Here is a 23131-nt window from a genome sequence, read left to right on the forward strand (position 1 = left end):
CTGCAGCGTTCGACACTGGAAGACGAAAAGGTTAAATCGTTCTCTTTCAGCCTTCAGGGTATTTTGAGTATGTCGTTCGAGTCAGGACACCCGTTGTAGAATGCAGCGGGCCCGCTCTTTCAGCGCTTCGACAAAACCATGGACAGATTTGGCCCCCTTTTCCCAGGCAGCCGCATTAAGTCTTTGACGATCCACAAGCGCAGACCGGCATGCCCCGTCGGCCAGCCTCAGAACACCCACTCAGCCGCCGTACAATTCGGCTGCCTGCTACACCCATCGTCTCCCTTGCCCATACGAGACCACTAGTTGCCAGGACGAAAACTTCCGCACGTTCACTGCAACTTGCAATGCCGCCCACCGTGCCGAGCCCCTTTGAACGGTTAAGGCTGGGCCATCTTTGTCCTGACTGGCTTGCTATCGAGTTGTGGTATGCATAAGCCATAGCGCCGAGGCCGAAAATGTGTTTAGAAGCGACTCCTCCCTTGAGTTGACCGCCTGTTGTTCAACATCATCCTCCTCGTTTGCTTTGTTCGGTACAAATTGAGAGTCACTTCTCATGTGCGCCTGAAGTCCTTCTTGCATCGATTCTCGCTTTCTGTAGCCGTCATTATGTCTTCAAGCATGCGGCTCTGGGTTCGACAGACCCAGGCCTTGACCAACAAGATCTTCCTCATTACACTTAAGCGACATCTGCTTTCGACTCTGATACGGGCCCTCGTCATTCCGATTCTAGTTGTCTGTCTGACGTTAGGAATCCAGAAGTTTACATCTTCAGGCAACAGGTTCGGCGTCGGCAGCCCGTCACCCGCCGTGACACTATCCGACGTGATCCCTAACAACGCGAAACTCTTCTTCATCCAATCCGCCGACGCAGGTAGCGATGTCTCGGCAGCCATCAAGACCATCACCGACTCCCTTAAGACGAAGCCTATCGTCCAGGTCCTACAGAGCGATGACGAGTTGGAGCAAAAGTGTCCGACAGACATCAACGGCCGCACAGACTGCTACGCCGCCGTCACCTTCAACGATTCCCCCCTCAGCAGCAACGGCGCCAATCAGTGGAACTACACCCTCCGTGTCAGTTCCTCCAAAGTATCATCAGGCTTTAATGTCTTCAACTCCAACAAGGCGGCAAAGAATCCATATGCTCCGCTGCAGCTTGCCGTAGACCAGGCCATAACCAACTCGACGACCGTTCCCGATATGTACACGTATACGCGGACGACACCAGAAGATGATGCCACCCAAAGACGCAAAGACCTCCTCAGCGGTATTTTTTCAGGGCTCAGTGTCGTGTGTTTCATTAGCATGCTCTCTCTCGTCTATCACATGGTCGGCATGATAGCCGACGAGCGCGAATCGGGCATGGCACAGCTCATAGATGTCATGGGAGGTGGTGCTGCTGCCGCTCGCGTCTCGAGCTACCTCATTGCTTTCAACATCATTTATCTCCCTTCGTTTATCATTATGGGTGGAGGTTAGTTTTAGCTGTGACTCAAGTTCCCCAGCATCCTTCCCAGCTAACGAGCTCGACCAGTCTTCTCTAGTCTCCTCTTTCCATCCTCGAGCGCAGGAATCCCCATCCTCTGGCAGGTCCTCACTGGCTGGGCCCTTACAAGTTCATGTGTTTTCGGTGCCACATTTACCGTTCGATATTCCGCTATCTGCGCTGTCGCCGCCATCGTTGGCATGGCTGTCTTTGCCATGTCGATGGATACTTTGAAGTACCCCATCGACTCTTCAACCGCCATCGGCTTCTCCATCGTCTTTCCCAGCTGTAGCTATATCATTGTTCTCAATCTGATGGCTCGGTTTGAAAGAATCGGAAGGCCGATCGATATCTTCGCTTCAGCTCCTATGAACGGAGTTGACATGGAGGTTGAAATGGCCACTATTGGAACACTCCTTGGATACCTCGTATTCACCATTGTCGCCTTTCCTTTGGCAACCATCCTTATCGAGAGGTGGACCCAGGGAATTAGCAACAAGGGGCGCAAATTCAGTGGAGGAAACCAGGCAGATGATGGGACAGCTCTACAGGTCAAAAGTCTGACGAAAAAATACAGTGCCCCGCTTTGGAAGCGTATCTGGTGCTGTTTCTGCTGCGGCCGGAACCGTCCTTTTGTTGCTGTGGACAACCTGGACTTTACAAGTCAGAAGCAACAAATTCTCTGCCTGCTGGGTATCAATGGCTCAGGAAAAACAACAACCATGGACCTCATCACGGGAAGGCAGAAACCCGCAAGCGGGGTGATCGAGATCAACGCCGCATCGTCACAGATTGGTAAGACCTATCGCTCCTCGTCCTAGATCCTCAGCACCGCTGACTTTGACACCAGGTTTCTGCCCGCAACGAAACATACACTGGGGGGAATTGACTGTTTTCGAACATGCCTATATTTGGAACATGATCAAGGGCGGGTCGGCAACAACGGCAGAGCTGGAACAGCTCGTCGATTCATGTGATCTGAGGCCCAAGATGAACAGCCAGGTTGCCACCCTGAGTGGAGGGCAAAAGCGCAAGGTGCAACTTGCATGCATGCTTGCTGGAGGAAGCACCATTTGCCTCATGGACGAGGTGACTACTGGCATGGTAAGATCGCTGTCTTGGCACTCAGTAATCCGAACTAATCATAGACAGGACCCCGTCTCTCGACGAGCCATCTGGAATATCGTCCTTGCAGAGCGATCGAGGCGATCCATGATTCTGACGACACACTTCCTCGATGAGTGTGAGGTCCTCGCCGACCAGGTTGTGGTCATCTCGCGCGGCCACCTCAAATGCCACGGGTCGCCAGCCGAGCTGAAGAACATCCACGGAGGAGGGTACCGCGTCCGCGTCCCCCAGGTCAACAATGTTCCGCAGACCAGCTACCCGATGGCTGTCTATCAAGGGGAGACGATCTATACCGTTCCGGACTCGACATCTGCCACCAGACTTCTTTCTTCACTCGAGGCTGCTGGACTGTCTGACGTTTTGGTTACCGGCCCAACCATCGAAGAAGTTTTCCTTCGCGTTGCCAACGAGCCCGAAGCGCTCGAAAAAAGGGGCACAGGCCTGTCTGATCTCGCACCCTTGACCATAAGTGGCGAAGCATTCGACGGCCAGCTATCCTCCGGCACAAGCACCACGTTCCTGCAGCAGCTCATGGCACTTACGATCAAGCGTCTGACCATATTGCGAGGCAATTATTGGTGGTATATCCTGGCCTTAATCATTGCCTTGCCATTTTCGCCAACGTTTACGTCGATGCTGAAATCGACAGACATGGACTTCAACACCGTCCCGTATGAGCTGCCTTCCTGCAGCGACTTCGAGCCATCCTTCTTCGATGAGCCGTCCGCCGTCACTCTATCGAACTACGGAGACAAGAAACCAGGAGATGTCTCAATGGTTGTTGGCCCACAGTCGGCACGAGACAGTGTTTTCCGTGCCGTCGACAAGTTTCCCATCGGTCGAACGATAAATACGACGGACTTTGACTCCAAATACATTTTCCTGAATGGCTACGATAGTTTCCTAAAGCGTGTCCACGACAATGCTTCCAGTATTCTTCTCGGTGCGATCTACATGGGCGATGGATCTGCGAAACCAACAATCGCTTACAATACCGAGCTCGGCTACGACTCACCCGTGACGATGCAGAGCCTCTGGAACCAGGCACGAAGCGGAGTACCCATCGAAATACAGCTCGCATTTTTCACAACCTCGCTTCCTGTTCGTCATCGTCCAAACATGATCAATATTTTCTTCGTAATTACGTACTGATACTACTCCTAGGTCGATGCTGATGCAGGCCAGCTTCCTGCAATTGTAAGTGCTCCTTCTCTCATGTGTCGTGATTTGTGCTGACAATACCAGCTCCTTGCTCTCATGCATTCAGTCTACCCTGCTTTTTTCGCCCTCTATCCCGCGTTTGAACGACTGCAAAAGATCCGAGCCCTCCAGTACTCCAACAACGTTCGCCCCCGCCCACTCTGGGTCTCCTACATCATGGTCGACATCGTCATAGTCACCATCGTCGCCGCGCTCGGCACACTTGCCTTGGCCCTGGATGTCAAGAATTGGTACCATCCGGCCTTCATATTCCCGATCATGTGGCTCTATGGCATCGCAAGCATGTTGTGGTGTTACATAATCTCTCTGTACACGAGGTCGGAGCTGGCCGCCTTTGCTTTTTCCGCTTGCATCATGGTTCTTGCGTTTATCCTAACCATCGTCGGCTTCTCGGTACGTTGGCACGTTCTCCCGCGGGTGTCCTCTCGCTAACCATGTAGCTTGCCATCAACCACCCCAGCTTCGACCACCCCAAGCTCGTCATCGACGCCGTCTCTTATTCTTTAGGCCTGCTTTTCCCAATCATGAACCTCTACCGAGCCTTTGTCGTCGGCCTCAACGTCTGGCTTGTCACTTGCCGCGACTTTAAGCTCATCGCCAACCCAGGGTCGTTCAGCGCATACGGCGGTCCCCTCGCTCTCCTCATCATCCAGGTGCTCTACTTATTCCCCCTCCTCCTATGGCTCGACGGAAAGAACACTTTCTCCATGCCATGGGGCAAGAAGAAGCTCGTCGACAATGAGGAGTCCGTCTCCGGCGCGCCACAGGATATCGAAATGAAGAGCATGCGAGTAGCCAGTTCGGAAAAGAACCTGCTTTCGGTAGAGCACGTCACAAAGTCGTTCAAAGGCAAGCGCGCCGTTGACGACGTGTCGCTGGCCATGACCGAGAGCTCAGTGATCGCACTGCTTGGCCCCAACGGTGCCGGGAAGACGACCCTGACAAACATGATGCGCGGCGAGATGGTGCCTGACTCTGGCCGTATTTTCGTACAGGGCCTCGATGTACAACAGGACACGCAGGCTGCGAGGCGGCATATTGGCGGTACGTCTGGCGTTTCTAGCAAGGATTATGGAGCGTTCGCTAACGAATCAAAGTCTGCCCACAGTTTGATGCGCTGGACAAAATCACGGCCAGGCAGCAGTTGGAGTTTTACGCCCGCATTAAGGGCATCAAGGACATGAAGCGCGATGTCGATTTTGTCATGGCTAGGGTGGGGCTGACGCCGCATGCCTCTCGTCTCACACATAAACTGTCTGGCGGCAATAAGAGGAAACTGAGTCTCGCGATTGCGCTCCTGGGTATGCCGACTCCTCGTTGTTGACGTATTCACATGCTAACAAGTCGCACAGGTAACCCCGAAGTTCTCATTCTGGACGAGCCGAGCTCTGCAATGGACGCCATCGCGAAGCGTGAGATGTGGAAGATGCTGTCATCCATTACGCCAGGACGTTCCGTTCTCTTGACGGTATACCTAGCTATGAGTCTTTTGAGCCAAAGATTAGATGCTAACGTTGATGACAGACACACTCCATGGAAGAAGCAGACGAGCTTGCGACTCGCGTGGCCATCATGTCGAAAACGCGTCCTCGCCATTGGCACGAGCCAAGAACTCCGCCAGCGCTACAGCAACGTCTACGATGTCCATCTCGTCCTGGCCACAGCGCCAGGCTCCACACGCAGCGAGATGCACAACATTGAGTCGTGGGTGCAACAGGTATTCCCGGAGGCATCCTTCGACGCGGCCAGCCTTGGTGGACAGGTGCGGTTTGTCATGCCCGTCGGGGCCGGGCCTTCGCCTGATGGGAGGAGCACGGTGAGAAGGTTGATGGAGACGCTGGAGGAGCAGAAGGCGGATCTTGGGCTTGCTCATTATACGGTTGGAATGGGCACTCTGGAGATGGTGTTCTTAAACATAATGAGGAATAGCGGTGCGGCAGAGGAGGAAGAGCAGAACGGGCCCAACCCAAAAAGAAACGGCTTGAGGCGACTGGTGCCGACATTCAGGTCGGGTGGACTATTCTCTTAAGATAGACACGCATTCTCATGACGTTTTTCTTTGTTTAAATTTCATTGGATCATACCTGCTCGTTTCTAAACACGAAATTCCATGGTGTTGACTGCCAGCCACAGCGTCATGCCTGTTGCCACCCGTTGAAAGTGGTCTATCCCAATTGCTTGGGAGGGTGTCTCTGACGGGGCTTCTTGGTACATGGCTTCAATACCGTCCATCAATTTGCATACACATTCCTACTCATTCTCGTTTGCCCGATCCTTCCCGCCATCCGGCTTTGGGAACATATTCAAGGGCCCAACCCTCAACGGCCATGGACAAGCCGATATATCAGAGATGGTAACTTGGGCGGCGGCCGCCCACATGCGGGACGTCATGGGCATGAATTTGTTATCCTCGACAGAGTCGTAGCCGAGACTGGCTGCGGTCGTCTCGAAGCTATGCGCTTCTTTCGCCGTGACCATCATGGTCTAAGGCGAGACAAAGTGGCCGGCACCGGCGTTGGGTGAGCTGTTGCCCAGACTGCATTGCCACTGGCGGCTTCCACAGAAGACAATGTAAGTGATGATCATGAAGAGGAATTGGAGCGCAGCGTGCACCATCGGTGGAAATCAACGAGAAACCAAGACTCAAAAGTTGATCAACCCCTGTGGCCGTGGGCAGCCTTCGTCATGGCCCTGGAAACTTATGGTGCTGCATCCAGAGTTCTTGGCGTAGTGGGGACTGCTTTCAAAAGGCCCTTGTATCGCATAGACCAAGTTGGAACCTCAAGGAACCCTTTGACAGCCAGCAAACGCCGTGCGGCGGGGCTTTCGTGGTAGCTCGGCAATGGCATGTGGGTTTGAATGCTCATGCCTGGGGATCGAGCAACCACCATCTCATATGCCACAAGAGCCAGTAGGTCCAAGAATTGCCGTTTGAGTTAGAGCCCATAATTTCCCCCAATTCCGAATCTTCTTGGCGTGCGCGGCGCGTGGTATTCGGCTTGTTTGCAACACGTGCGCAGGAACTCTGCATCAGAAGTACAGGTTCTCACTCGATTTGGCCAACGTCTCTGCTTTGCTCATGCCCATTTCCGAGTATGTACTACCATCGTACTCGGAAAGCATGTCGATGGCAGCCCCTGCATCAGCCTCGGCGGCTGTGAACTGCGAAATGTCCATCAAGGCCTCGTCCGGCAAAGGCGATGCGATGGTTGATGGTTGCGGCGATCCACTTTGGCGGATGGCTGAATCGACTGGGATTCCATCTGCTCTCACGGCGCTTCCTGGCGCCGATGTCTTTGACTGATACCAGGAGAGGAGATTGTCGCTTGTCCGAAGGGGTGTGTTGTCCCACTCGCTGACGCGGTCAACTTTGTTCTGCCTTGGCGTCCAGGAACTTGACGAGGGAGCAGGCCCCGCCATGGCTGATTCGAGAGACTGGCTGTCTACGATGCTGGCGAGGGTTCGAAAGAGAGCTGTTTCGGTTTCTGCGAGCCTGGCTTCGAGCTTTGTTAGGTAGCCAAACGGGATTCCCCTGACAGGCGTCAATTTTGGTCCACTCGTGTCTAGAACCCGAAGAACGCCTTACCGTTTGCTTTTCTCAGGGTAGTGACATTTTGATGGGTATGCATGGCACTGGGAGCAGTGTGGCCTGCGGGAGGAAGAGTGTCATGTTAGTTGTTGCCTTTGAGCCTCAAATGAGGATTTCGTGGTTAGAGGAAGAATGAACTGACAGCTTTCGGTCACACTGATAACCTCAAGATTGTTAGCTGCTATTCAAGTCAGGGGCAATACTGGGGGAAGCGACCGGACCAGGGGTAAGACGGGTCGACGGTAGATCGGGGGACTTCATGAGGAGAACGACAGGGGGGGTTAACATACCCCACGCTTCCGTTGGCGGCAGGATTCACACGCTATGGGGCTCAAGCTGATACCTTCTTGGCCAGATCTAGGGTCCGTCATGTTTGGAGGATTTGGCGAGAACCAAGCAGTCCAGTGCGCTTGTATTTGAGGCAGGAGAAAGTCAGGTCCGGACGGAAGATAGTGCGGATGTGGGAGGATTTCAGGGGAATCTGGGGAGGTCGCCGGGGTTTCCTTTGTCCGCACCATATAGGAAATCCGTCCTAACAATTGGCTGGGCCATCTGAGTTCCACTTGTCTCTGCCACATCAGAATGTCTGCCTATCACGTGCTGCCAGCTGGATGCGTCTGGGTGCTGCACCACCGACCCCCGTCTCTCGGACGACTTCATGATTCCTTCCCTGCCTTACCTTGTATGATCTTCCTTTGGCCGCCTGCCGGTTACACATCAATAACAAACCCTGTTCGACATCCACTCAGCCGCCAGGATCTCGTCAATTGTCTTGCCCGATATACTCCAGAGGGAATGAAGGCCTTGTAGCTGCGCTTGTCGCGTGTACAACAGCGACAAGGGCTCCAGATCCGCCAACCTGGCATCGCCTCCACCAAAGACTGCAAGACGGAAGCTGTGGTCCTTAGCCTCGGCCCTCTGACTACCGTCGGAAGAGTCCAAATCCGCTTGGATTTCTGGAATCGCTCAACATCAGCATTGTAGTCGACATGGAAGCCCTTGAGTCTCCCGTCGCCTCCTCTGAGTCGGGTACTTTCGGACTTAGTCCTGCCCATTCACACCTCAACCAGTCACGCAAGCGCAAGTTCTCCCAAGCCGTCGATCCGCCTGCTCGAGAATACGGCCTTATGCGAGACACGGGCCGGCATGACACCTCAAGGTTCGTTGGCAGTGCCAGTGGCATCCACTTCATCCGGGGCGTTTACCTCCGCCTCTCACGCAAATCCGCCTCCAGAGCCGGTAGCGCTGCAGGCATTAACCATCTTGTACCAGGAGAGGACGATCAGCTCCAACCAGGCAGGACATCTCGTGACGGAGGCCAGCAATGTCTTTGGAAAGACCATGAAGTCGCTGTCGAAACGGAATCCACAGAGTCATGGCCGAGCTTCGAGCTCCTCGTCACCTGGTCCAGAAGCTACTTCCAAGCATGGCATCCCACCCTGCCGTTCCTTAGTGCGCCTGAAGTCCTGGCCCTTTTCGAGAGAGTGAGCAACAGTGGCATATCGTCCGTCAGTCATCTCGAGCAATCTATACTTCGTTCCGTCTTCTCTATATCACTGGCAGACAGCAGACAGTCGACTCCCTTCAGTGAGCCACTTCCGCCGTCGCTTGTCTTCAACACGATTGAGGAAGCCATGTCAGCGTCCCAGTTTGCCCTCTACCAGCCAGCCTCACTGCACGCGACACAAGCAGCACTCAGCATCCAATTGTTCCTCATGTCCATGCTCCGACTCAATGCGGCTTCCCGCCTCGGTGGCTTGATTGTACGCATGGCCTTTCACCTTGGCCTCCACCGTTGCCCGTCCCGATACCCATTCTTCACAAAGAAGGAAGCGCACATTCGACGCCGTGTTTTCTGGTCGATATACTGCAACGAACGCTTTCTCTCCCAGTCTCTGGGTCTCCCACTCGATATCAAGGATGATGACGTCGATGTTTGCTATCCGGGGGAGGAAATACACTCGACATACGTAGAAGCCGAAGACAACCGGCTGCAGCTCCTGACATATTTGGCAAAGCATGCACGAATACGAGGTCTCATTCTTGAGTTGCGAAACAAGTCAATTTCCAGCCGCGACGACACTCCAACGCATGAAAGCTATGTCCAAGCAGAAATGGCCCGCTGGTCAAACGAGATTCATGACGCACTTGAAGATGAAGACAGCGATGGCGAGCAGACCGGCGAGGACAACAAGGAGCCACCGCTTTCTCCTGGCCATCGCATTTACCTTTCCTTACTAAAGTTTGAGTCTAAGATCTCTCTCAACCGACCGATGATGGCATCCGATCCTTCGAGTGGCTCCTACTGCGCGGGACTCCAAAACTGCATCTTCGCAGCCAGATCAATCTTGATCGCTCTCAAGAAACATCAGTCTCGCCACAAAACCAAGGGCAAAGACGATAACGCCTTGTCTGACCCAATACTTTGGCCTACGATCACAGGCGCCATATGGATCAGTTCTTTTATCCTGATCTACGCGGCGTCTGAACGGCAACTGCCATTATCAAGCGCATTGCGGTTCGTAGTTCCTATTGATTGTATGTGGGTGCCTGACTGACGGATTTCCATCCAGACATGTCGAAGCAGGAAAAGATATGCTCCGCCATATTGCTGCTCGAGAAACAGCTTGGCCGGCATACTGTTTGTCTGCAATTGACGAGTTGACTGCGGCTGTGCGAGAAGTGACCATTCCTAACTTCATGCCGGGCAATGTCCCGCCGGGTGCACGCCACTCAACCTCGCAACAACAGTCTCGAGGGCAGGGCAACTCCACAGGTCGAAGCCGCCGTTCTGATTCGACATCTGTCACTCGTCCGGCTTCTGCCCATCCTCGTCGAAATACGGGCTTCTCGCCCACACTGGCTACTTCTTCCGGCATACCTGATGATCCATCCACTGGTGCAACAAACACGCGTGAGAACGGAGGTGACAATCTGTTCCTTCCAGAGAGGAATCGCGACAGCAGGCCACTGAGGAATGATCACAACGAGCCAGTTCAGTGGCAACAGCCAGCCGGCTCGACCACGTCTCCTCGGAACCCAGACGCGTGGCAGATGCGAGCTCCTCAGCAGGAGCCCGGCGGGCCAAGTCGCGCAACGATGTCCGGTTTTGGCGGGCAGCAAATGTCCGCAACCGTAGCAGGTGGACCTTTTGCACTCTCACAGCAGGAATTGCTGCCCGGGGAAGGGCAAGAGTCGATGGTCTGGTATGATCAGCTGTTCGCCAACTCGCTCGGCGCTATTGACTATCCATACATGGCGGCGGCGCAGTTTGACTCCTCTATTGACCCAACCTGGTCATACTTACGGTAGTTGTGATTTCAAGCGATACTTTCAGCGGCAAAGGCAATTTACAGTTGACATGTCTTGACCAAGATGCCAATTCTTATCGCATCAAATCATATGCAGAGTCACACCCAAACTTATCTCTCGATAACAGCGGAGCGATACAAAATCGAGTGGTTCAGCTTGGAGGCGCAAGTTCAAGTGTCAACTCAAGCGAAAGGTCTTACTGCTGATCGCGACAGACACAGTGGACAATTAGGGCAAGTGTCATGACGTTATTCGGCCAGCATTCATGGGATCAAGCCACTTGAAAAACGCCTTCATTCTAATCCACTCTAGATACTTCTCGCAGTACTTCTATCCAAGCATGACATACTCAAGGTGAAGCATAGGCGGCCGAACCAATCGTCCATATCCCCACGAACGCCGTATTCCAAACGATGACACGCGCATGCACAGCCGTGCTAATAAGCAAAGCGCATGCCCGACGTGTTTCCCGCGCGATCCATCTTCTTGTTCTCGTGAATAAGCCAGAACCGCAGCGCCCAGGTGCCGGCGATGCAAGCAAACGCGAACGCGGCGTTGCTCGCCATGGCGGTGAGGTAGCGCGGGCCGTCGCTCTTGGGGTAGAGGTAGGCCGTGTAAATGTAAGAGGCGTTGGCGACGACATTGACGATGGACAGGCTGACGGCCTTCTTCTCCTGGGTCTGGCCCAGCGTCGCCGAGACCCAGCCGAGGACCATCGAGTTGATGGAGTAGGCGCCGGCGGCGAAGAGGAAGCACGAGACGTAGCGCGCGGCGACGTTCATGGTGGCGCACGAGATGACAAAACCGACAATGGCGATGCCCATGCCGATGGTGATGTGCCAGGTGCGCTCGTTGAAGCGGCCCGACGACATGCCCCAGAGGTAGCCGAAGATGCCGGACACGAGGTAGGGCGGGCACGTGAGGACGAGGGTCATGGTGCGGTCGAAACCGAGGGAGCCGACGACGGTCGGGAAGAAGTTGTTGAAGGAACAGGCGCTGAGGTGCATGTTCTGGATGAAACAGAGGGCCCAGAGGCGCGGGTCGCGCACGGCCTGCATGAAGCCGGCCTTGGCGCCCTTGCTCTCCTCGAGACCGACCGTGTCGCGCAGCATGCGGTCGTGGGCGAGCTGGCGCTGCTCGGGCGTGAGCCAGCGCGTCGTCAGCGGGCTGTCGGCGAGGGTGAACATGCCGATGATGGCGACGCCAAAGGTGACGCAGCCCTCGATGATGAAGAGCCACTTCCAGCCGGCGAGACCATGGTTGCCGCTGACCGTGTTGTATACGGCGGCCGCGATGAGGCCCGAGAAGGACGTGGCGAAGATGTTGCCCGAGTAGAGAATGGCGAGGCGCGTGGCGATCTCCTTGCGCGTGTAGAAGATGGACAGCATGTACAGGGCGCCGGGGTAGAAGGGGGCTTCGGTGATGCCGAGGAAGAAGCGGACGGCCACGAGGCCGGCGTAGTTGTGGACGAGGGCGGTGCAGGCGGAGACGACGGCCCAGGTCATCATGCAGATGCCCATGTAGATGGACGGCCGGACGTACTTGGACGACATGAGCATGTTGGAGGGGACCCTGCATGAGGAGGTAGCTGTTGGGAAGGTCAGCGATGCCCGGTTCTTGCAAGCGTCTTTGACTGTGTCCATGAGACTGACCCCGACGAAAAGGATGGAAAATGCACGTGTTGTACCTGCGATCCCAACAAGACCGAGATCATCTTCGAGTCCGTCAAGTCTAGCCTGGGCAATGGGCATTTCGGTCGAGCTGACCACACCAGTGTTTGTTAGGGTCGTACATCAGGTCAAAAGGCTGCGGACGGAACCGACGTAGTTGAGAAAAGTACATGGAACACAGCGTGGGGCATGATGTGCCAGTCGAGCTTGCGCACAAGGGCAATCTCCTCGGGGCTCGTCTTCTTGACGGCGCCGGAGTAATCAGCACCCTCGCGGGCCAGGCCATCCTCGGGATCGCCCTTCATGATGGAGGCCTCGACAAAGTTGTCCATGGGCTTGTCGGAGTCGCGAAGCGCAGCCTGGTGCTTCTCAGAAGACATGTTGAAAAGGCGACGGAGGGAAAGGTGGAGGTATTGAAGAATGACGGGGACAAGAGATGGTACGAGACCTGGAGGCGATAGACTGGAAGTCGAGTTGTCCTGCGTCCTGACTGGGCAGCAAGAACCCCAGATGCCAGGAGGATGAGCAATGTCTTATACCTGGGGCGCCGAAATCAGAGCTTCCCCGGAGTTTCTTTGACATGATTCTGGGGTGCGCGGGAGATGAGTTGCGTAGCAGGCAGACTACCCCGGACTTCGAATCTGGGAGGTTTCAATCAGCGCTCCGCGTGGCTGTCATTGCGGAGGTTGACACGTCCGTGTGCCGCTCCTCACTCGCGTGTTCCCCAGCCTTCGGAGACCATGAATCGTGCTATGGATGCGGGGAGCTGGAGGGGCCGCTCGTGGGGTAGCTCATGCCCCTGTCGGACGAGCCATCCAGCTACCGCGTGAAAAACAAGCATGTGTCATAGTACAAAGTCTTTTCGAATTCGAGACCGCGTGTGCGGGGAATATTTGGGGCTGGAAGATCTTTCCTCGACTGGGCCCTCGATGGGCGAGTGGTCGACTTTGTCGCAGCTTGATTTGCCCGGGACGAGGCCTGTTGAGGCGGAGAATTCTCCCTCTGCTGTTGGGGTAGAGCATTGTGTGTTGACATATCAGACCCTTGTGTTGTGCGAATAGTCTCATGCGATGATATTGAGGTTACGCGGGTTTGTGCCCATCAGGGACATAGTTGTCTTCCCGTCCTGGATAGAATGCTTTGGGTGTTATGTTCTTGGGGTCCGAATCATCATGCACAGCAACGGGGGACTCGTTCACTGCAGATTGACCATGTTGAATCTATTCCATATCCAATAGGCGGAAGTCATTCACAGTGCTGTGAGGGTGTATGAGGAATTGTAGCGCTTGTCAAGCAACCAACACACAAGACAGGCTTTACCTCAGCATCTTCCCGATCTGCTCTATGACCCGTCCCTGTAGGCGGCACCGATACATCTGATCCTATCAAAGCCAGACCAACCTTCGACGCCTTGTCTGAGCTGTTGATCTGAATGTTTTCATGTACTATCCGCCACCTCTTTTGCATCAGCTCGGAGTGATGAAAGGTGATACGTCATTAGACGTGGTGAGGTGAAAATTCCACGGGGTCGTCGGTCCTAAGGGGCCAAATTGAGCTTGTGTTGGATGTCATGCTGCGAGTACCAAGCCTTGTGACCGTGTCAATTGACTCGTCTCTGCCTTGACGGCCAAAGCAGCGAAACCACCTGGAAAACCAATTGGACAGGACTTTCGGCATAAATAACGAGAACCATGCTCTGGTGGGGAGCTTGGGAAGCGAAAAGTGCATCGCAGCGCCTTGGCCATCAGCTAAGAATGTGGACCTACCGAAGCCAAAGCTACAACCATGTCCGACGGCCGGGCAAATGCATCTGCGGTGAAATAACGCTCAAACAAAGTGCGTCTCGCGGCCACCTGCGGTCAGGGAGGGTGAGGAGCCTGACATGGCACACCAGCGGCCGGCAACTCACTAGCAGACAGTCCTTGCAAGCTGACCTGACCTCTCACAATGTCCGCAAGGGCGGAAGATGAATATGCCACGGTATATTCTTTGTCCGCGGGCTTTTCTTCCTGCGCCACCCCTCATCCCCACAGCTCCAACGTGCTCCGCATGCAGTCCGGCTCCCCCGCAATTGCGGTCCGGAACTTCATGTTGGTGCCGGCCGTTGTCGGGAGGACGATTGACGATCAACGATTACAAAAGAGATCGTGTTCAGTACGTTCCCCTGTTTAAAATACCCCCTCACAAACCATTCAACTGTCGAGCCATATTCAGGGATACTTTCAAAACACACTGTGTCCTCCATCACACAAGGTAGTCAGTCTCCTTCAACGCCAACATGTCGCCAAGCGCTGTCCCCGCACGCAAGTCGTACAGCATCGCCTCCATGGGCGCCGATGGCATCGGCCCGGAGGTCGTGGATGCTGGTGTTGAGGTGCTCAAGGTCCTCGCCGAAACGCTCGACTCGTTCGACCTTGACTTTACCGAGTACGACTGGAGCTCCGAGACGTACAAGAAGACCGGCAAGTACATTCCCGACGGCGGCCTCGAGCAGCTGAGGAAGCACGACGCCATTCTCTTCGGCGCCGTTGGCGTTCCTGACGTTCCCGATCACATCTCCCTCTGGGGCCTCCGTCTCGCCATCTGCCAGCCCTTCCAACAGTACGCCAACGTCCGCCCCACCCGTGTCCTGCCCGGGACGCAGTCTCCCCTGCGCAATTGCAAGACGGGCGACCTCGACTGGGTAATCATCCGCGAGAACAGCGAGGGAGAGTACGCCGGTCAGGGCGGCCGCTCCCACCGCGGCGAGCTCTGGGAGACCGCCACCGAGGTGTCCATCTTCACGCGCCATGGTGTCGAGCGTCTCATGCGCTTCGCCTTCGAGACCGCCCAGAACAGGCCGCGCAAGCTCCTCACAGTCGTCACCAAGAGCAACGCCCAGAGGAACGGCATGGTCCTGTGGGACGAGGTCGCCGCCATCGTGGCCAAGGACTTCCCCGACGTCACGGTCGACAAGATGCTCGTCGACGCCATGACCACGAGGATGGTCCTGAAGCCCGAGACCCTCGACACCATCGTCGCCACCAACCTCGTAAGCTTTCCAAAAATCCCTTTCTCGCACTACTAGGATCATTCTTTGTTGACAGTCACAGCACGCCGATATTCTCTCCGATCTCGCTGCCGCCCTCGCCGGCTCCATCGGCATCGCGCCGACCAGCAACCTCGACCCCTCGCGCCAGAACCCTTCCATGTTCGAGCCAATTCACGGCTCCGCATTCGACATTACGGGCAAGGGCGTCGCCAACCCCGTCGCCACATTCTGGACCGCCGCCGAGATGCTGACGTGGGTCGGAGAGAAGCAGGCCGCCGACCAGCTGATGGAGTGCGTCGAGGCCGTGTGCCAGGCCGGCATCAACACTCCTGATCTCGGCGGCTCGGCCACGACCAAGGAGGTCACGGCGGCTGTCATCGCCGAGATCAAGACGAAGCTCGGCAAGGCGACAAAGGCGGCGCAGTAGGGCGGTGGAGGAACGTGTATGAATTAGATGATTATTAGCTCTTGATAGATTGACCAATCCCAGCATCCCAAAGATTGATATACAGTGCACCCGCCTCCTGCCTATCCGCTACGTGAACGTGAGGTTCTTGACGTGCTCATTGGCATACATGGGGAAGAAATCCGAAGTGAGGTACCAGCCCGGCTTGGCCATCTTGTCGTTGATCCCCTGTCCGTTGATGGTGAGATTCTCAAACTTGATGAACTCGATCCCCCTCGTCTCATTGTACCCTGTCATGATGGCGGTGCCGGCATTGGTCCCCTTGTAGTCGAGGTTTCGGATTGTCACGTTGGAAATGCCGCGACCGGGCGATGTGTTGTATTTTTGGTTGTACATGACCATCATGGTGATGAGCTGGCCGTGCCGGAAGTTCTCCACCCGGACATCCTCGATCAGCACGTCCTTGACGAGGTTGCTGTCGCCGGGGTTGATGGCGATGCACCCCTGGTAGCCCATCTGGAATTCCCGGTGGTCGAGGATATCGAGATTCGAAAATGTCAGGTCTGACAAGGTCTCGGGATTAATTGAGTTGCCATGCGTGCCGATGTTGATCGGGTGCGCAAGGTCTGCCCAGAGGATCGAATTTTGGACCGTCACGTTCTGCGTGTCTCCGTAAAAGTCCCACCTGTGCGTGTAAATGGCGATGGAGTCGTCCGACGTTCGCAAAAAGACATTGTCGATCAGGACATTCTTGCTGCTGAAGACGTCGATACCGTCGCCCCATTGGACGGCGCTGAACGACCGGAGCCCGCTGACGGTGACGCCATCCGACTCGGCAATCTGGGCCGTGTAGTGGCCAGGGTTTAAGACGATGATGTCCTTGATCAAAATGTCCTTGCTCTGCCACGCGGAGATTGTGTGCGAGCTCGACTTGTACAAAATGCCGTGGCCTCGAAGCGCGGCACCCGTCTGGTTGTCGAAGCTGACCGACGCCTTGAGCACAGCGCCGCCAGCAACGTACAGAGTCTTTCCTGACTCGACAACAATGGGGTCATTGGCGACGTGATAGCCAGGCCCGTAGTACAGCGTGTTTGGATCGTTCTCGGCGGCAGATTCGTCGACGATGCTGTTGCTGAAGAGGTGTAAGACGTCAAACACATTCTCGGTTGCGTGAATCACCAAATTCTTGGGCTTGTCCAACGCGAAGGCGATCGAATCTCCGTCGACTGCTGGAACAATGTTGAACGAATCGGGACGGATGCGAGCTTTGGTGATAGAACCAGCCTTGTAAGAGACAGCCACCTCCACCCTGCCTTGGAAGTCAAAGTAGGCCAGCGACCCGGTGTATGTTGCGGTCCTGCCAGTCGTCACATTGACCTCTTGGTGCCGGGTTTCGTATATCTCGAGGTTGTGCCAGGCGCCGCCGGGGGGTCGAACTTTGACTTCGTACGACGCTTTGCGTGCTACCCCGTCTGGGATCGGATAAGTCTTGATGGAGTTGCACGATGCTTTAGCGACTCCGCTGACAAGGGCGGTGGCCAGCAAGAGCCATTGGACCGAGAGTTTGAGGAACATCTTCCCGAGTGAAAACAGGTCTAAGAGTCAGGGCGGTTTGCGGACGGGAACAACGATGCGAGGTGACTGAAAGTACCATGGCGGACTTCTGAGGCTCACGATCTATTGAACTTATAGCGATGTCACAGTGTACAGGTCTGCGCCGGGCATTACCCCGGATTTCCGGCCTGACATGAGTTCCCACGAAATGCAACACACCCCGCATTTCTCCAGGAAATGACCCGAGATCAGCTGACTAGAGTACAATCACGCTTGGACTGTGAAGATGGTTTATCCACGGGCAATGTACCGGGCGATGTCCCGGTACGTCATCCGGCGGGAACCAGTCCTTTCGCTCGGCGACCGGCCGGCCGGTGCGAAGCTGCGTCTGACCAGAGTTGACCCTCGTCTTGTCGGCGGCACATGACACAATCTGAATGACAAATCTTGGTTTCCACCAAGATTTGTCTGGAGAACCTCCGAGGACAAATTCGTGCGTCAAAGAATGAGTGTTCAGAAGTGGAAAAAAGCGTACCTGTGGGCGCGGGCGATTCGGTTGCAAAGCGTCGGGTTTTCCATCTCCAGACCAGTCGCTGTATCCCATATGCGAACAAACGTCTTTTGAAGCGACCCAACGACATAAACATCTCATGTTCTCCATCAGTCTTCACGGCAAGGTTCCGTTGCTAAGCGTTGACTGAAGTATCACAGCACTGAACTGACGAATGTGGTGGTTTGAAATCTTGATTGATGCGGGTGCTGTTCACTTTGAGCACTGGCGCATTCAAGAACTTGCAATTTGACAGTCACGGCTATCGGTCTGGCCTGGCAAGAGGTCCTACGTGAAGGCGTTTGATGAGGCGGCCCGCTACCGTGAAGCAGCACACCACTCAAAAGTTCCACACACCATGAAAATGCGCAGCTCTGTCACAGTCGTCGAGGACACGAAGCAGAAACAAAAGTTCCAATACATGCTGGCCGACGGCGCAAAACACCTCCCCCATGAAGAAGGTGCTGCTACTTGTCATGCTGGTTTGTAGAACGCCGCATTTGCGCAGGACGCATCGTCTAGAAGGCGCAGCACTGCAATAATTATCAACATCAGGAGTTAGCTATGCCGAATCGATGACGGGCCTCAATATGCTACCGCCGCTTCTTGGCAGCTCGAAATTCCGAAATCGATCTTTGGTCACTACTTGCTCCGTCGTGCCTCAAGTGGCCGCGTTCTGCTGCCATAGATATTCGAATGACTACTCACAGGCGTCGATTCGTACAGCCGATAGCCTCACCAGGGTCGTGGAAAGTATTGATCCTTGCTTGCAGCGAGTCGAAACACCGCCCTTATCATCCCTGACCTAGAGGTCTTTCAGTGCTTGGGGGCACCAATTTTTCGGGTTTTCAGCTCGGGTGCATCTCCATTGCTGATCGTGCTGAGCTCTTCAAAGAGCAGGCACGATCACCAAAGTCGGCAAGTGACGGGAAAGACTTTATCGGTGGACAGGTGTTCGCATTCTTTCCGACTTATCGCCCCAGCTTCCGTGCCAGTAATGTATGGAGAACAAGAACACTGCGCATCATTGTAGCATGCTGTTTCGCAATAGCAGGAGATGGGAAGAATCATTGATCCTTTCTCAAGATTCGGCTAGTCGTGTTAAGTCGAGCAGCGCGAGGATCAAAAATCCTCCCCAGATCACGAAGATTAAAGGACCGTCCCTTGTGGATCTGAACGGAATTAAACGCACTAACAAAGGTTTCGGAACCTACCCGGGGACGATCATGATCCAGACCCAAACGAAACCGAGAGAGGTGGAGAATCTTATCTTGAAGTTTCTCAATTGATGGCAGCATCCAATTTTCTTGGCGCTTCTGAAGGTAGCATTGTAGGGCTATTGAGTGTCATAGGAACACTCGAAACAACCACTGAGATGATCACGCCAACGAGCGAGTCTCACACTGTGGCTTCTGCCTCAACATTGTTCACCAACACATTCGGTTGCCAAAACTGATGAAGTACTACCAGCCCCCTTGACTGACGGGTCGCATGAGCAGAAAGACTGGGTAGTCGATAAATGGTACTGGACTTCCTCGCTTTTGTCTGATAGGTCGTTGGGTTGACAGCGAGGACAGGCTGGCAGTGATCAGCAGATTGCATTTGCGGTTGTGATTGATCAAGTTGGTCAATCAAGACCAAGGCGCTGTACAAGCACATGAGACGCCGCACATGCCGCTGGAATCTGTGTACCCATGTAATCCTAGTGGCCACAAGCCGCAGGATCATCAGACGCCAGCTTCTAGAAGAACGCGAGGGAGACATGGTGAGGGGCTCCGACGACAGTGCCTTGTCAAGCTCCCCGGGCCCCGCAGTCCGGCTCAGTCGGCTTCTGTCGTGCCATCATCGCCTTAGATGCACAGCGAATGGGCTCTCACCAATTGCATGTCAATGCAACATTCACCAGACTGGGCACGACGATCGCCAAGCTAGCAGCATGCCGCGTAACATGCACACTAAACGCGATACTCCAATAGGAAGCTGCGTACACGGGGATAATAATGCGAGCCAGGGCGTTGCCGACTGCCGTCCGGGTTCGCGCCCGCAAGCTTATCACAAACAAACTACTACCATAGCTCTTCGAAGCTCATGGTGCCGTGTTGCCGCGAGCCACAATTTGACGGTGGGACACGGCTTGCTATCGCCTTCCACCCTGCGTCATGTGGAAGCACCTGCGGATGAGCCCAGGGGGGCTCCGAAGTCGCACAAAGGCGGTCGGTAGTAATGACGTGACACTCTGAGCAACCTGGTATAAAACCCCCTCAAGTCCTAGCTTCTTCCTGTGCCAAGAGATTTGACTAGTCAGGCGACATTCTCAAGATGAATTTCAAGCTATTTAGCGTCCTTCTCACTCTGGGGACTCTGTCTCAGGCAGCGTTCAACCAGGGTGCCCTCAATGCGTTCAACCATGGGCTCCCGCGCAACTACCAGAAGCGTCACGTCGCGTCTCCGCTGCCGCCAACACTGCCGAAGCGTGAGAAATCCCGATTCTTGACCGAAAAGACCGAGAAGTTCGTTGTCGATGGCACTGCCATTCCGGAGGTCACATTTGACGTTGGCGAGTCGTACGCTGGTCTACTGCCCATCTCCCAGTCGCCTGACGAGGAGAGAGAACTCTACTTTTGGTTCTTCCCCTCCACGAACCCCCAGGCAGGCGATGAAGTCGTCATTTGGTAAGCCCGGTGCCTTACGCCAACTGAGCGTAACTAATATCATCGTCTCAGGTTGAATGGTGGTCCTGGCTGTAGCTCGCTCAGTGGGCTCCTGACCGAGAATGGACCATTCCTGTGGCAGGAGGGCACGCTTGCTCCCACTCCCAACTCTTACAGCTGGACGAATCTGTGAGTGCATTTGGCTGGTACATCCTCTGCAACAGCCACGCTCACATCACGACAGGACCAATGTCATCTGGATTGAACAGCCAGTTGGAGTTGGCTACAGCCAAGGAACCCCTAACATTACCAACGAAGTCGAGCTTGGTCTGCAGTTCGTTGGGTTCTGGCGCAATTTCATCGAGACATTTGACCTGCATGGTGCCACAACGTACATCACCGGCGAATCTTACGCCGGCTACTACGTTCCTTACATAGCAGACGCCTTCATCACGGCAGCTGACGACACCTACTATAAGCTCGGCGGAGTCGCTATCAACGACCCCATTCTCGGCGATAGTGCACTTCAGCAGCAGGCTGTCATTTTCCCCTTCATCGAGTACTGGCAGAATCTTCTCTACCTCAACGACTCGTACCTTGATGCTCTGCGGTGGACACATGAGTACTGCAACTACTCCACGTACCTTGACACATACGGCACGTTTCCTCCTCCTCCAGGGCCCTTCCCAGTCCTGGATGACCCTTATGCGGACACAACCGGCAACTACACCTGCGACATCTTTGATTACGCATATCAGGCAGCTATCGAGCAAAATCCTTGTTTCAACATCTATCACATAACCGACACGTGCCCCTTCAAAATTTCCCAGCTCGGCATTGTCAACGAGGTAAGACATTGCTGCCAACCAGTTTAACCGAGAAAATACTGATCATTTGTCCCAGGGCGACTATGCGCCCCCCGGTGCCCAAGTGTACTTCAATCGCACAGACGTCAAGAAGGCTCTGAACGCCCCCGACGTCGACTGGTTCCAGTGCACTCCCAACAACGTCTTCGGCGGCGGCAACTCGTCTTCTCGAGCCAGTGACACCTCTCTCGCACCCGCTCAGAACGACGTTCTCAAGCGCGTCATTGAGCACACCAACAACACCATCATCGGTGTCGGCCGCCTCGACTTCCTCCTACCCCCCAATGGTACCCTCTTTGCCCTGCAGAACGTCACGTGGAACGGCGCCCAGGGGTTCCAGAGCTACCCGCAGGACCAGACCTTCTACGTGCCCTTCCATCCCGAATACAACAACGGTCGTCTCAGCGAATCCGGTACGGTGGGCCAGTGGGGCTATGAGCGCGGCGTCACGTACTACGAGGTGCAGTTGGCCGGTCATGAGCTCCCGGGATACTCTGCTGGCTCGGGATATCGTATCCTCGAGCTTCTCGTGGGACGTATTCGTGACCTTGGGGTGACGGATAGCTTTACGACTCAGAAAGGCCCGTCCAAGGGTAATTGTACCAGACGACATTGATGAGGCTTGAGCCCTGTGACGTTGTGGGGCACCTGGCATCTCTGCTTCTGAGGTGGGTGCTGTCACTTTGGGATTTACATATAGTACGATTACAATGTACCACTGATATCGACACTTCTCATTATTTGGCTGCAAAGCAATCACCATCATTGCTACAGTGAAGTTCAAAACATAACTGTGCCTCCTGCCATTCACTAATCATGGCTAACAAGACAATTCTGGCACAACGGTTGATGATTGTTCCAATTTCTAGTGTCTCTTGGTGACGTTGGCTTAGAAGGTCAACGACTTGCGCACCCAGAGCGGACTTTCAAGGATACCAAGTATCCACGCCAAGCAAAGTCAAGAGTGACAGTGACGAGCATCTGAAGACCTTAAAGACTTTGCAACCGAGATAAACGAAGTGCGCGAGTTGATCAAGAATGTATTGGCACTTGCTGGGACTCTTGTCTCTTCGGGTGAGCATGACCGTGTAGATGGAATGAATAAAGAAGTATCTTCCAATAACGGGGTTGAGTCCTAAAACAAGCTTGAAGAAGCTCTCGCGGGGGTCTCGATAGAGTGACACAATCTTGTCACGAAACTCAGAGCCTAGAAACAGGACACTGAGTAGTTTGGGAGAAAGGTCTAGAGAGTTATCGTCTTTACGTGGCAGCAGACAAGAGGCACGTCGTGATCATGTTCAGGAAGAGGTCACTTGCTTGTAGACAATAATAATTGATTAGAACACACATTCAAGTGCCTACCCTGAGGGCAGCACGATAAATATAGCTAGTGCTTGCCAATGCATCGACTTCATACCCGTTGAAATTTGAATAGAGGCTCTGCCTCTGGCAAAACGACTAGATGCTTCACACAGCTCGTGTGTTGTCCTCGTGTGATCCCGTCGTTGTTTGCGCAGTCTTCTCGCCTGCCACGTATCCGTCGTTGCCCACAGCCGGTTCGACGCCTTTCCCCTTCGCTGCCTCAATCTCAACAGCAGCTCGTCCACCGCGACGTTTTGACGTGTGTGCGCAGTAGGATGCCTGAGTGAACACATCGTCCATTC

The 23131-nt window shown here is 54.6% G+C and overlaps 7 protein-coding genes across 7 annotated transcripts; 4 read left to right on the forward strand and 3 right to left on the reverse strand.

Moving 5' to 3' along the window:
- Nucleotides 1–609: 609 nt before the first annotated feature.
- VDBG_09149 (ATP-binding cassette sub-family A member 9) lies at nucleotides 610–5867 on the forward strand (the record flags this gene model as incomplete). Its single annotated transcript, XM_003000608.1, has 8 exons — nucleotides 610–1477; nucleotides 1538–2284; nucleotides 2340–3718; nucleotides 3782–3814; nucleotides 3935–4231; nucleotides 4315–4882; nucleotides 4936–5139; nucleotides 5191–5867. The coding sequence occupies 8 exons, from the start codon at nucleotides 610–612 to the stop codon at nucleotides 5865–5867; spliced, it is 4773 nt and encodes a 1590-aa protein (XP_003000654.1).
- Nucleotides 5868–6868: 1001 nt separating this feature from the next.
- On the reverse strand, nucleotides 6869–7798 carry VDBG_09150 (predicted protein; the record flags this gene model as incomplete). Its single annotated transcript, XM_003000609.1, has 3 exons — nucleotides 6869–7370; nucleotides 7631–7682; nucleotides 7714–7798. The coding sequence occupies 3 exons, from the start codon at nucleotides 7796–7798 to the stop codon at nucleotides 6869–6871; spliced, it is 639 nt and encodes a 212-aa protein (XP_003000655.1).
- A 618-nt stretch (nucleotides 7799–8416) lies between these two features.
- VDBG_09151 (conserved hypothetical protein) lies at nucleotides 8417–10739 on the forward strand (the record flags this gene model as incomplete). The annotated part of the gene is made up of 4 exons (XM_003000610.1): nucleotides 8417–9190; nucleotides 9257–9608; nucleotides 9870–9945; nucleotides 10001–10739. The coding sequence occupies 4 exons, from the start codon at nucleotides 8417–8419 to the stop codon at nucleotides 10737–10739; spliced, it is 1941 nt and encodes a 646-aa protein (XP_003000656.1).
- Nucleotides 10740–11176: 437 nt separating this feature from the next.
- On the reverse strand, nucleotides 11177–12789 carry VDBG_09152 (vitamin H transporter; the record flags this gene model as incomplete). Its single annotated transcript, XM_003000611.1, has 2 exons — nucleotides 11177–12475; nucleotides 12580–12789. The coding sequence occupies 2 exons, from the start codon at nucleotides 12787–12789 to the stop codon at nucleotides 11177–11179; spliced, it is 1509 nt and encodes a 502-aa protein (XP_003000657.1).
- A 1898-nt stretch (nucleotides 12790–14687) lies between these two features.
- On the forward strand, nucleotides 14688–15867 carry VDBG_09153 (tartrate dehydrogenase/decarboxylase; the record flags this gene model as incomplete). Its single annotated transcript, XM_003000612.1, has 2 exons — nucleotides 14688–15440; nucleotides 15502–15867. 2 exons carry the CDS (start codon nucleotides 14688–14690, stop codon nucleotides 15865–15867), a joined length of 1119 nt encoding a protein of 372 aa, XP_003000658.1.
- A 108-nt stretch (nucleotides 15868–15975) lies between these two features.
- VDBG_09154 (glycoside hydrolase) lies at nucleotides 15976–17421 on the reverse strand (the record flags this gene model as incomplete). Its single annotated transcript, XM_003000613.1, has 1 exon — nucleotides 15976–17421. The coding sequence occupies one exon, from the start codon at nucleotides 17419–17421 to the stop codon at nucleotides 15976–15978; it is 1446 nt and encodes a 481-aa protein (XP_003000659.1).
- Nucleotides 17422–20269: 2848 nt separating this feature from the next.
- Nucleotides 20270–22083, forward strand: VDBG_09155 (carboxypeptidase cpdS; the record flags this gene model as incomplete). The annotated part of the gene is made up of 4 exons (XM_003000614.1): nucleotides 20270–20622; nucleotides 20674–20790; nucleotides 20846–21449; nucleotides 21505–22083. The coding sequence occupies 4 exons, from the start codon at nucleotides 20270–20272 to the stop codon at nucleotides 22081–22083; spliced, it is 1653 nt and encodes a 550-aa protein (XP_003000660.1).
- Between the last annotated feature and the right edge of the window lie 1048 nt (nucleotides 22084–23131).

The sequence above is a fragment of the Verticillium alfalfae genome, genomic scaffold, assembly GCF_000150825.1.
Source record: "Verticillium alfalfae VaMs.102 supercont1.14 genomic scaffold, whole genome shotgun sequence".
Taxonomy (NCBI): domain Eukaryota; kingdom Fungi; phylum Ascomycota; class Sordariomycetes; order Glomerellales; family Plectosphaerellaceae; genus Verticillium; species Verticillium alfalfae.